General features: G+C 45.7%; 1 protein-coding gene across 1 annotated transcript; it reads right to left on the bottom strand.

Moving 5' to 3' along the window:
- Positions 1-1,663: 1,663 nt before the first annotated feature.
- On the bottom strand, positions 1,664-11,628 carry DLK1 (delta like non-canonical Notch ligand 1). The gene is made up of 5 exons (XM_082219120.1): positions 11,290-11,628; positions 7,764-7,827; positions 5,381-5,511; positions 4,149-4,293; positions 1,664-2,769 (listed from the first exon to the last, which is right to left on the bottom strand). The coding sequence occupies exons 1-5, from the start codon at positions 11,357-11,359 to the stop codon at positions 2,061-2,063; spliced, it is 1,119 nt and encodes a 372-aa protein (XP_082075246.1). The 5' UTR covers positions 11,360-11,628; the 3' UTR covers positions 1,664-2,060.
- Between the last annotated feature and the right edge of the window lie 1,200 nt (positions 11,629-12,828).

A 12,828-nucleotide genomic window follows, 5' to 3' on the forward strand; every position in this document is an offset into this window, starting at 1 on the left:
CCAAACCACTCCCATGAGCCAACCTTTGGGCTGGTGGATCAGGACAACCACCTGCCCAGCCCAATTGGTCTGTGGGCAAATTGCGCCCGGGCCCCAAATACAGCTATTGATTAGTTTCATGCACAGGCACTGCCCACTTAACTTCAGGTAGTGCCAAGACATGAAGAGGGCAGGTGAGATGTCTGATGGCAAACTGTGCTGCTGCTTCTGAGTGTAGTCAGCATGAATGGATTGTCAGCACACCTGAGTGAAGCCAATCTTCCCCAGGTCTTCTCACCAGCTTTGCCTTCCAGGTTTGCCAGGGCTGGCATGTTAAAATTTTAATTTCCTGCCAAGTCCCCCATGACCGGCAGTCTCTGCACCATGAATGATTTTATACACATCTAATCTGCCCTCAGGGATGCGGGTGATGCTGTGGTCTAAACCACAGAGCCTAGGGCTTGCCGATCAAAAGGTCGGCGGTTCAAATCCCCACGATGGAGTGAGCTCCCGTTGCTCAGTCCCAGCTCCTGCCCACCTAGCAGTTAGAAAGAACGTCAAAGTGCAAGTAGATAAATAGGTACTGCTCCTGTAGGAAGGTGAACGGCATTTCCGTGTGCTGCTCTGGTTCGCCAGAAGTGGCTTGTTCATGCTGGCCACATGACCCAGACGTACGTCGGCTCCCTCGGCCTATAAGAGCGAGATGAGCTCTGCAACCCCAGAGTCATCCGCGACTGGACCTCATGGTCATGGGTACCTTTACCTATACCTTTAATCTGCCCTCCTCTCATTCACCTTTTCTCCAAATGACAAAGCAACAAACTTGTAATGCAGCCCCGCAACCTTTCTCTTTTGGTCCTCCATCCTGTCCAGGCAGGGAGGTCATGTCCCCCTTTCAATACACAAACAGATTAAGGGGTTCCACCTATTTGGGAAGCAGGGGAAGACCTTCCGCAGGAGTAGCTAACTGCAACGGCCCATTTCCTCACTTCAAAAATGTGTTACACTCCCTTCCTGGACTGACGTGGCTGTGTAAGAGCTTCCTGTCAGTCAGAGCCCACGTGTGTGCCAAGAGCCCTTAAAAGATGGATGGCTGCCAACCAACAGCCCTTGTTCCCTGACATCCGTCAGGCCATCAGTGCTGCTACATTATGCATGAAGAAACCTGTTAAGTAAGTGACTGCAACAGGATAGACATGAAGCGTGATGTTCTTTTGTGGACCTTTCCCCTTCCTGTCTGCTGAAACATTCTTCCAAATAAAACAACTTAAAAATGGCAGGTGGGTTTTTGCGTGCCTTCGTGCCAACTCAAAGTGGTATTTCTCTTTCATGTGCCTGGACTAGGCATAGCCGTGGCACCTTCCAGTTGTTGTTGGGACTACAATTCCAAGCTCTGTTGGTTAGAGTGTGGTGCTATTAATGCCAAAGTTGCAGGTTCAGTTCCCATATGGGACTGCTGAATATTCCTGCATTGCAGGGGGTTGGACTAGATGATGCTCAGGGTCCCTGAGATATGGCCTGGAAGAGCCCCAAAGGCCACATAAGAGAGGCCTGGGGGTCTTGTTAGGCCCCAGCTTCTGAAATTCTCTGCTCCTGAAAGAGAGCACCAGCCTGAACCAAGTCAAAGTTAAAAGCCTGCATCAGTGTCAATGAAGCACAGCAAAGACCCTTGAAAACAGATAAATCAATATAGCCCTTAAATATCCTTTATTAGAAAATAAGCACTGGAAAATGACTCAGAAGTAGCACGGTGGCCAGACATGCTATACACAGTACAATAACATCAGTTCTCTTATTTTCCACAAAGTATCACCTGCCTTTTGTTTATTTTTAAAGGAAATAAAGATTCATGGGTTCACCACATATGATTCTGAGTGCGTATGTAGGTGGGAAATCATACTACAATGGGAATGGGAAATTTCTTTAGGTGAGAAAAACACAGTCAATTTCTTGTCTGTCAACTGGTCCCAAAGCCAGGAAAAAAGGAAAGAAAAAGTAAAGCCAACCACTTGAAACGTCAAGAGCACATGTTGCGAAATATAAGGCTTTGGGCACAGCCCAGACGACAGTATCTTTCGTCCTTATTCATTAGTCAGTTTGATCTTCTCTGGGAAGATGATATTCACCGAAAGGTTCTCGCCTTCGTTGGCCTTGAGGAAGCAATCCCTCTCCTTGCGTACCAGGTGACTGTACCTGGCATTTGCTAGCCACATTTCAAATCTGGAAAAGAAGATAATCCCGGTTGTACCCAGCACAACGAGACACGTCAGCAGGCCGAGGGCCAGGAAGCAGATCACCTGACTCCTACTGAGAAGCTGCTGCCTGTTTTCGATCGTCTCTTTTATGGTCAAGACGTCTGGCTCTTGGGGATGAACAGGTTTGTGGTGAGCTTTCGGGTGCGGGTGGTGATTCGGCCTGTGTTTAGCCTCTGCACCGACGCTTGTGTTTCTGCTGGAAGAAGCACAGGTGACCCCGGCAAAGGGTGGTTTGCAAATGCATTCAAAGCTCCCGCCAGGGCGTTGGCGACACGTCCCACCATTTTTGCACGGGCCGCTTGTGCAGATTGTGATGGGACTGCTACACAACACACCTCCGTAACCAGAGGGGCAGATGCAGCGGAAGCCCCTCCCAATATCGGTGCACGTCCCTCCATTTTCACAAGGGTTCGACTCGCAGTCGTCCGTATCTATTTCGCAAAAGATTCCAGTGAAGCCAGGAAGGCACAGGCAGGAGGCGTGAGGAGCAAATCCGTTGTTGTCCACACAGGTCCCTCCATTCTGGCAGGGAGAACTGGAGTTCAAAACAACAAAGGCAGAAGGGGAAGTCCATGAAAAAAACAGAAATGGTATTTCCCCTCCTGTAGAATGAAATAGCTCCACCCCCATATGTATACCTGTTACCTGAAGGAGCGTCTCCACCCCCATCGTTCAGCCTGGACACTGAGGTCCAGCTCTGAGGGCCTTCTGGAAGTTCCCTGATTACAAGGAGTGAAATTACAGGAAACCAGGCAGAGGGCCTTCTTGGTAGTGGCACCCGCCCTGTGGAACACCATCCCATCAGATGTCAAGGAAATAAACAACTACTTGACTTTTAGAAGGCATCTGAATGCAACCCTGTAAAGGGAAGCTTTTAATGTTTGATGATGTTGTTTCCTGTATTTTTGTTGGAAGCCACCCAGAGTGGCAGGGGCAACCCAGTCAGATGGGCAGGGTATAAGAAATCATTATTATTATTATATATCCAAAGCCAGGAACGAGCTGAGTTGGGGAGACATGTGCTAAGAGACACGGAAAGTGGGGAGGGAAGGTAGCTTTGCCCTCCTTCACTCACATGCTCCTCTTGTTGCAGGAATTAGATGCTACCTGCTTGATGGGTGAATGGTAGAGGCATGTGAACAAACAAACCGGGCTGACACCATGATGCCCTATGCTTGGACTCCTCAACATGGGTGCATATGAGCAACAACACACACTCCTAATCCTTCTTTATCTGAGAGCATTTTGACACTTTTTTCTTTTGATGGAGACGGTTGTTGTGGTCTGCTCTGCTTGTTTTGTGGTGTGTTTGCCTGCTTGCAAGGTGGTGGTCTGGGCATTGCCAGTTTCTCTTCTGAGAAATGGGCACTTTGTGGTGCCCATGACAGTTTCCAAGTGTGCCCTGAAAGGTTGGGGACTCCTCCCCTGTATGCAGGGCTGGATTTAGGTTTGATGAGGCCCTAAGCTACTGAAGGTAATGGGGCCCTTTATATGTCCAGCTGTCCTTTGTCAACAACAAATGGTAATTTATGGACCTAATAGGTGTCTAAAGCCATTTGCACATGCAGAATGTAGGCACCCTATACAGTATATAGAAATGAGCAAAGCAGTGATATTTTAGGGAGCAGGCTAGCAGGCGAGGCCCTTTACTTACATCATAGGAGCCTACACAACACAAAACACTGTTGCTGTATGTAGGTTTTATTTTATTTGTTTTTTATCTTATATTTTGGAAATGTACATCCAGGGGGTTTTTTCTTTAAATTTTTTTGGGGGGCCCCAAGAGAGTGGGTCCTAAGCTATAGCTTGTTTAGCATATACGTAAATCCGACATTGCCCGTGCACAAATGCATGTAGGTGTCAGCCTAATAAAAGACAGCAGTAAGACATTCACAAGTTTTTATCCATATTTACCCGTTCACTATACAAGGGCCCTTTTTCACGTGGCAGTTTTCCCCGATATATCCTTGAGCACACAAACAAATGTATCCTCCATCGCCAGTTTCAATACAAGTGGTTGAGTTATTTGTACAAGGTTTTGAAGAGCAGGGATGAACATCTATATTAATAATAAAAAATAAAAAATCAGCGTTATTTTTGTATGATTACTGCAATCCTATGCCCATTTACCTGGGAGTGAATCCCACTCAGTCCCACTTATACCCAAGCAGACAGGTATAGAATTGCACTGTATGTTTATGAACATATGAATCTTGGGGTGCATGCACACAAATCCGTTTGTAGCAGAAAACAAGCAATTTCCCCTCAATCTGGAATTCTTTATGCTCATCCTCAACATGCCATTTTCAAACTCAATTCATTCTGGATCTTGCCATCCAACAGAGCGGGTGTGGTCACTCAAGATACATGTGAAAACCTTCCCCTTAATTATGTTATTTCCAACTTAATTATGTTATTCACAGGCACATGTGTCAGGTGAATGATGAAAGACGTGACGAAGTCAGTGGGCAGATGTGGATACACCCCCATTACTGAGACCACTTACATCTGTTTGCATCTGTTTTGAAATGGACACACTGTGGGATTTTCAGCTTTTTGAGAAGCAATGAGAAATTTATATAACCTCAAATCTCCTGCTTTGGTTCCCTCCCAGTGTCAGGAGGACATTGGTACTTCTAAGATTAAAACTATATACCAGTTTTCCCATTTGACATATAGTTTGGCCTTAAGTAGAACTTTGAGGGTTGCCATATTCTGAAGAGCAAAAAAGAGGATGCTATGACGACTTTCGTTTTAAATACCCCTGCTATATGTAGGATATAGGAGCTGCAATATATTGCTGAGGGGAGGAGAAGAGAATAGGAAAGCAAATCTTCAGCCGCCAGTTATTTCTATGTCTCCTCCAGAAATTATGGCCAGAGACATTTTGGCAAATTGAAAAAAATCCACCCGGACACAAATTTTACCCCTGAAAAAGAGGACGTGTCCTGGACAAAGAGGACACAAGGCAACCCTAAGGATCTGCTCATCTGAACAGCTGCAACTCCAAGGTGCCTTCATTGCAAAAAGGAGGGAGAGAGAATGCTATTAGAGTAACTGTCTATCTGCAACACCAGGTGGTGCTGTAACCATATGGATTGATCCATCTGGATCTTGGGCAGAGGAAGCAAAAGAGGTTTGCAAACCTGTGTCACAGAGGCTGCCGATCCATCCTTCTTCGCACATGCATTGCCACGGCTTGGCACAGGTCCCGTGCAGGCAGCCAGGGAAAGGGATGCACTGGTCACAGAGAGGGCCCTGCCAACCAGGCTGACACCTAAAGAAAAGACAGTCAAACAAGCCCGGATAGCTCAGCTGGCTAGAGCATGGTGCTGATAACGCCCAAGGTTGCAGGTTTGATCTTCATAAGGGACAACTGCATATTCCTGCATTGCAAGGGGTTGGACTTGATCAGGCATAGGCAAACTCGGCCCTCCAGATGTTTTGGGACTACAACTCCCATCATCCCTAGCTAACAGGACCAGTGGTCAGGGATGATGGGAGCTGTGGTCCCAAAACATCTGGAGGGCCGAGTTTGCCTATGCCTGGACTTGATGATCCTCGTGGTCTCTTCTAACTCTATAATTCTATGATTCTAAGATATCAAGCCGGGATAAGCCCACCTTTGCAAATACAGTTAAGAGTTTGGAAAGTGCAACAGATGAGCTTACAAAAATAAGATGTCTTGATTTGACCAATCATGGACTATTCTGGTTCTAAACGCAGCATAAGGGGTTTCTATAGTATAGTGTATTTTAAAATGGGGTTTTAGAGTTTTTAGGGGTTTTAGAATGTTTTATGTAGTTTTTATGTAGTTTTATGTAGTTTTTATGTAGTTTTGTGGTAGTTTTATGCAGTTTTTATGTAGTTTTTTTCAATTTCATTGTCCTGCATGGGACAGTGACGATAAAGATATAGCGTATTCCTCTAATGGAATCCTATACACATAGTGCAGCTACATACACACCTACATGTATTTACGGGACCTCCTCTCCTGGTATGCCCCGCAGAGGACCTTAAGGTCCACGAATAATCATAGTTTAGAGGTCCCGGGCCCTAAGGAAGTCAGATTATCCTCCACCAGGGCCAGGGCTTTCTCAGTGATGGCTCCCACCTGGTGGAATGCTCTGTCCCATGAGACCAGAGCCCTGCAGGATTTAACTTACTTCCGCAGGGCCTGTAAGACAGACCTATTCCACCTGGCGTTCAAGCCTGATCTTTTATTCCCCTTCCTTCCCTCCCCCTCCCCTTTTCATGAAGATTACCCGCTCTGGGATCCCACAGCTAATTCTCCCCTGGTCTCCTCGCTGGCCCAAATAGGACTAATTTAGCCAGCTATCCCTTGTGATCGTCTAATGTTTATTGGATGGATTTCCCCCCTAAATTGATTTTTGAATTCTGAATTTATTGTTATTCACATTTTATACTGTATTTTATGCTGTTTTTTGTTGCATCAATTAATAATAATAATAATTTTTATTTATACCCCACCCTCCTCAGCCAAGTCCAGGCTCAGGGCAACTAACAAGCAATAATAAAAACAAGTTGAATGAATACAACTTAGAAACAAGATTAAAACACAACAATTAAAATACTGAAACATTAAAATATTAAAATGCAGCCTCATCACAGGAGGAGAAAGGAAAAAGAAAAAAGAAAGAATTTTAGTGTTTTAAATTTGTTGTTAGCCGCCCTGAGCCCAGCTTTCTGAACCAGGAATGGCAGGGTATAAATAAAATTGTTGTTGTTGTTGTTGTTGTTATTACAAGAGGGGACAAGTTTCGAAACACATATGCCTGGAGATAATAGGATTTCAAAATCATTTGTGTCTCGCATCTGAGCATCACACATAGAAACCCAATTTAAAATAACATGCTTTTTCTTTTCTCTGCAAATAAAGGGGTTTTTTTTAGGACTGTTACTATCAATGGCTATTGGCGTTCATCCTTTATGGAGGCAATATGCCTCCGAACAACAGTTGCTGCAAATCCTAGGCTGCTCTCGGCTTCTGTTTGTGGGCTTTCCACTGTGGCATCTGTTGATCAATGTGAGAAGTGGATGCAGATCCAGCAGAGTTCTTCAGGATATCCTGTGATGCTTTAGAGAACTTTTTTCCCGGGGACAAACACTTTTAGTGCTTCGTATCTGGATTGTTTAATTTATTTTTTCCTAATGCATTTCACATTTTGCATTGCATAATTGCAAAACACTTTGGGGTGCCTATGGATGTGTGAAGTGTTATGCAAAGATAATAAATTAGCTAATTAAACAATTACTGTTGTTTCGTTGTGCTGGGTAACTTTGTACCTCATAATTTACATTGGTCTGCTTTTTAAGTGTTGCACAGGCCGTAATAAATCTAAATCAGGTGTGGGTAAAATGATTGCACGGTTATTAATTAAAGCATTGGTTACTGAATTACATTTTGCACACAAATATGCTCCTGTTAGCTGAAAACAGAATAGAGTTCAAAAGCATGATTAACTGAAACAAGCGCTCTCTAGCTTGGGCATAAAAATCTTAATTTACCTGCATTCACTTGAAACTTCACAATATCCATTTACAGGATGACAACCAGGCTTACATTCGACACCTAAAATAGTAAGATTTACAACATAATATTGCAGAAGTGCTTCTATAAAGAGCTCCTCCTCATTCTGTTTTAGGTTGAAGACCCCACTTTGATGATAAGATAAGATAAACTTTATTCGCATAAGCCAACGGCCATAGCAACATAAAACAAGAAATATATACAAATAAAATATATACAAATAAAAAAGACAGCAATGGGTAAAAAGGGCAGTCAAATGGCCTAGAGTATCGTTCAGATAGTGGCCCTTAATCTCACTGCACCCTCGATAAACCTAGCAACCTTCGCTGTTGTCTGCTCATTTTGATCTAAGACCCCACTTTATAATGACAATGTTACCCATGCAAATGTTTCATTAGCAGCACAGCAGTTGACGAAAACATACGCATAGCTTTAGAACCTATATCTGTTTTCTAAGTTTGAAACTGTTTCCTTCTAAATCAGACTCAGACCCTGAGTGTGGATGCTTATATAGCCAATCCATGTACAGGAGGGAGACCTCAGCAGGCCTGGGAAACCCCAAGGTTTGCAAAAACACAAGGCATCTTTAGGGAAGGGGGGCAGGGAGGAAAAGACCTCAGCAGTGTAATGAGGTCTGAGCATGCTTAGTAGGGCAGGAGGGGAGGGGCGGGAAACTGGAGATGGGATTTTGAGTGGTTGGAATCCAGAGAAGTAGTACTTCATACTGTAACATTTTGTTGCAGCTACTACTTGTGACAAGCCTCAGAGCTGAAAACAAAACGCAATGCAAACTTTTAAATAGTATTATAATTGCCACTGATACAATAATGTTTTTGTTCATTAAATTTCTATCCTGAGCTTCCTTCCCCAAAAGGCCAGGGTGACAAATAAGAAAACAGCAAAAGCATAAAATTTGATGTATATTTTAAAAAAGAAAAACAGCAGCGCAGAATTTCCAACACAAGTGATGCCAGTTTCAAGTTGTATAAAAGAACCCATCTGTGACTACTAATCCATTCTCATTTCATATTAATGCCCTTGGATATATTATTCTCCTTGAAACTTTTGCTTCGAAAGAAGTCCCATGGACTTCAAGGGAGCTTACTCCTAAAGAAGTGCATTTAGGAGCAAATGTTAATTAATAGCTACTCGTTCAAAAGCAGCTCCTGGCTCTAAGATGACATCCAAATATCCCACAACATAAACACCAAATTTGTCCAACAATGAGGCTTGATTGGGAAAAAACTAATTTGGTTAAACCGCAAAGAAATGCAAAGGTTAATTGAAGCTCATTACATTAATAGTGTTGTGAAATGTATCACCTAAGTAAGACAAAATAAAATCAGGCTTTGCTGCCAGAACCTGTGCATGTTTACTCAGAACTAAAATCTGCAATCCTGTGCACACTTGCTGGGATCAAGGCTCGCTGAACACAGTGAAGCTTGCAACTGGGTAAATATACACTAGACTGCACTCAAAGGCCACAGTCACATTATATACACTCAGTGGCGTAGCATGGGTTGTCAGCACCCGGGGCAAGGCAAATAATTTGCACCCCATAACCTGTGGATTTGCGCCCCCTAACCCGTGGATTTGCGCCCCCTAACCCTAACCCCCAGATGCTGCGCCCGGTGCGGCCGGCCCCCCCTGCACCCCCCCACGCTACGCCACTGTATACACTTAAAGGTAAAGGTAAAGGGACCCCTGACCATTAGGTCCAGTTGTGGCCGACTCTGGGGTTGCGGCACTCATCTCGCTTTATTGGCCGAGGGAGCCAGCGTACAGCTTCTGGGTCATGTGGCCAGCATGACTAAGCCGCTTCTGGCGAACCAGAGCAGCGCACGGAAACGCTGTTTACCTTCCCGCCAGAAGGTAATTGCACTTTGACATGCTTTCGAACTGCTAGCTTGTCAGGAGCTGGGACCGAACAATGGAAGCTCACCCCATCATGGGGATTTGAACCGCCGACCTTCTGATCGGCAAGTCCTAGGCTCTGTGGTTTAACCCACACTTATTTGGCATTAAATCTTGTGGAACTCAATCCCATGAGCTATATGACAGTGGAAAATACTATACCAGATCCTGACACTGCAATATATTTAAAAAATGTAATTGTAAAATCATTCATAGATCTGGACCATGAACCAAAATTTCTTCTGAAAAATATATGATGCATTTAAGGACAAAGTTATATTTGAACTCATTCTTCTGCTTAGGAGAACAATGATCACATAGGCTGACCACAAACACAGTGAATTCCGAAGTTAACTGATATATGAAACATTTAATAGAACTAGGCAATAGAACCCCATCTCTCCCCCCCCCCTTTCATCTTTTGCAAAAATGAACAGGCATACCAACATCTCAACACTGGCAGAACAATCCCGAGCCCGGCTTTGGCTGGGGAGGGTGGGATATAAATAATTTTTTATTTAATTATTTAATTATTTTATTATTTTATTATTATTATTATTATTATTATTCATGTCTACTCAGAAGTCCTATTATATCACTGCAGTACCTAGAAGCACTGAAAGTTCAGTTTTTAAGTTTCACCGGCAGAATTAAGCGTGCAGTTACAACTGCTCCGCTTAAATAAATGGAACTGGAGTTTATCTCTGAACGGATCATGCCCTTCAAACAAATACAATGTGTGAAATTTCTGTGCAACGTAGCTCACACTGAAACATGTTATTACACAAGCTGGATCTTATCAGCTGACACTTTCCCAGCCTTAATCTCAAACACACTTAACCATCAATGACCTTAAACCAGGAGCAAATTGCATCAGATGGAGAATGCAAATAACTTTCAGTAGTGGTGCAGTAATAAAACTGCTAGGACGTTTGCAAAGCTAAGCAGGGTTTCTACGATTCTGTAAACTGAGGGGCTGGGGGAGACGGGACAGGACACAGAAAGGACACTCTCCCCCTCCAATAGTTGGAAGATATTTACAACAGGAAAGCTTTACAGTGGCATTAAAAGCTTTGTTTAAAAATAATACTGAGGATTGGGAGAAAGTTTGCAGTCTTTACAGCTGCTACCTATAGAGGGGAGGCAACCTAGCTCGCCCGCCCCCCGACATGGAAGAAAACGGCAGATGGAAAAGTGGGCGTTCATTTTCAAATGAGTTTGTAAGAACTGTTTTACTAAATATCGAAAATGGGGTTATTAATAGAGATGGGTGCGAGAGAGATAGTACGGTGCACGGCGGCCAGTTTTTGGATCTACAAGCAATGGCATGGATGCACAATTCGCTCTCTCGCTCCGCATCCCAATTGAGCGGAAGAGAGAACAAAAACTCGACCTGCTCCAAGGGAGACAGCAGCACGAGCAAAGAACAACAAAACAAAGGACTCGCGAGGGACAGAGTGTGGACCCCACTTGATGCGCCCTGCCTTGGGCGTGCCACGCAAACGCGAGAGGGATTCATTTACTCGCGAGTAAGCATGCACAGCCTTGCGCCGGACGCCGAGGATCCCATTCCCACCGGGATCTCCTTACCTTGGGCAAGAGGGATGCTAGCAAGCGGCCACAAGAAGTAACAGATGAATTTGGCAGCCTTGAACCCCATCTCCCAAAAACGCGCCTGGGGAAGGGGGTCATGCCCCGCGCCGCAGGGGAGGAGACGAAGGCGACGCGCGCCTCGGCTGGCTCGGCTCACGACAGCTGTCCCATCCGCAAACAGATGCGCAGCGTCTCCCGCTAGAGACTCCCTCCTTTCTTTCTTTTCCCAGGAAGGGAAAGGAGGGAGGTCCACCCGCGCGTCTTCCGCAGCAGGAGGAGCGGGGAGGGCTCTTCTTGCGGAGAAGGGACCCTTCCCACCCCCGCCCAAGCTTGGGCGAGCCTCTTACGTTCTGGGGAAGGAGGCGGAGGGAATGGGCGCATTCTCACGTGCACGCCGCCACCTCGCGGGGAATCCAATATTCCCTGCACGTGAGGAAAGGAGAGAAATGGGGGACCCCGAGGCGAAGGGGGCGCAGTGGAATTAGACAAGCCACTTAGGGACGGGGCGCCGGGGGTTGGTGGGGATGGGTTTAGGGTGGGGTGTTTTTTTGGGGGGGGGTGAATCCCCTAATTTGACTCCGCACGACACGTGCACGCGCCCCTCTGCTTTGTTCTCCGCCTGTTGCTTCCAAGCTGGCCAATCGACACACATCGCCGGGGTTGGGGGCAGAAAGGATAGCTTGCGGGGAGTAGAGATAGCTCCGCTTCTTGGAGGCGCGCAGGGTGCGCAGGAAAGGGGCGCGCTCGCTTAACTTGGCCAGGAGGTGGCGCTAGCGAGAAAAGCCCACCTTCCTCTTCGCGAAGCTAAAGCGCTGCAGCGGCTGCGGCTGTCCGCACTGCCCGAACCCCGGGGAGGTTTCAGCCCTTGGCACCCGCGAAGAGCGGGCAGAGGGAGTTTGCTCCAGCCTTATCGCGGATCTGCTCGCTTTGGCAGCGCGTGTCGGAGCTGCCTGGGGAGGGCGCGCTGCCTGCCCGGTGTTCACTTATCGGGGACCAGCAGAGCCTATGTGCCTTTTTTTAAGTTTACTTGTGGGTCCACATTTTGATTGTTGTTTATTTCAACTTAATATCCCTCCTAGGATTGCTGCCTTTGTTGTGGCAAGATACAGGACAGAGCTGGGCGGTTGGGGGAGGGGAGGCGATCCTCACCCCCACACCAATCTGGTGCTGAAGTGACTTCAAAACAGTTCCATTACAATCTATTGCAGTTTAACAGGATGGCCCCTCTGGAATTGGTCACACAAATTTTTAAACTATGGACATCAATATGCCAGCCCATAACCCCTCTCCTCATTTAATCCAGTTGCCAATGGCTTGTTTATAATATCTCCATGACCCATTTACAGTACAGTGGTACCTCAGGTTACAGACGCTTCAGGTTACAGACTCCACTAACCCAGAAATAGTACCTTGGGTTAAGAACTTTGCTTCAGGATGAGAACAGAAATCACGCGGTGCCAGCAGCGGGAGGCCCTATTAGCTAAAGTGGTACCTCAGATTAAGAAAAGACCTCCAGAATGAATTAAGTTCTTAACC

Source organism: Podarcis vaucheri, assembly GCF_965113315.1.
Source record: "Podarcis vaucheri genome assembly, chromosome: 1".
NCBI classification, from domain to species: domain Eukaryota; kingdom Metazoa; phylum Chordata; class Lepidosauria; order Squamata; family Lacertidae; genus Podarcis; species Podarcis vaucheri.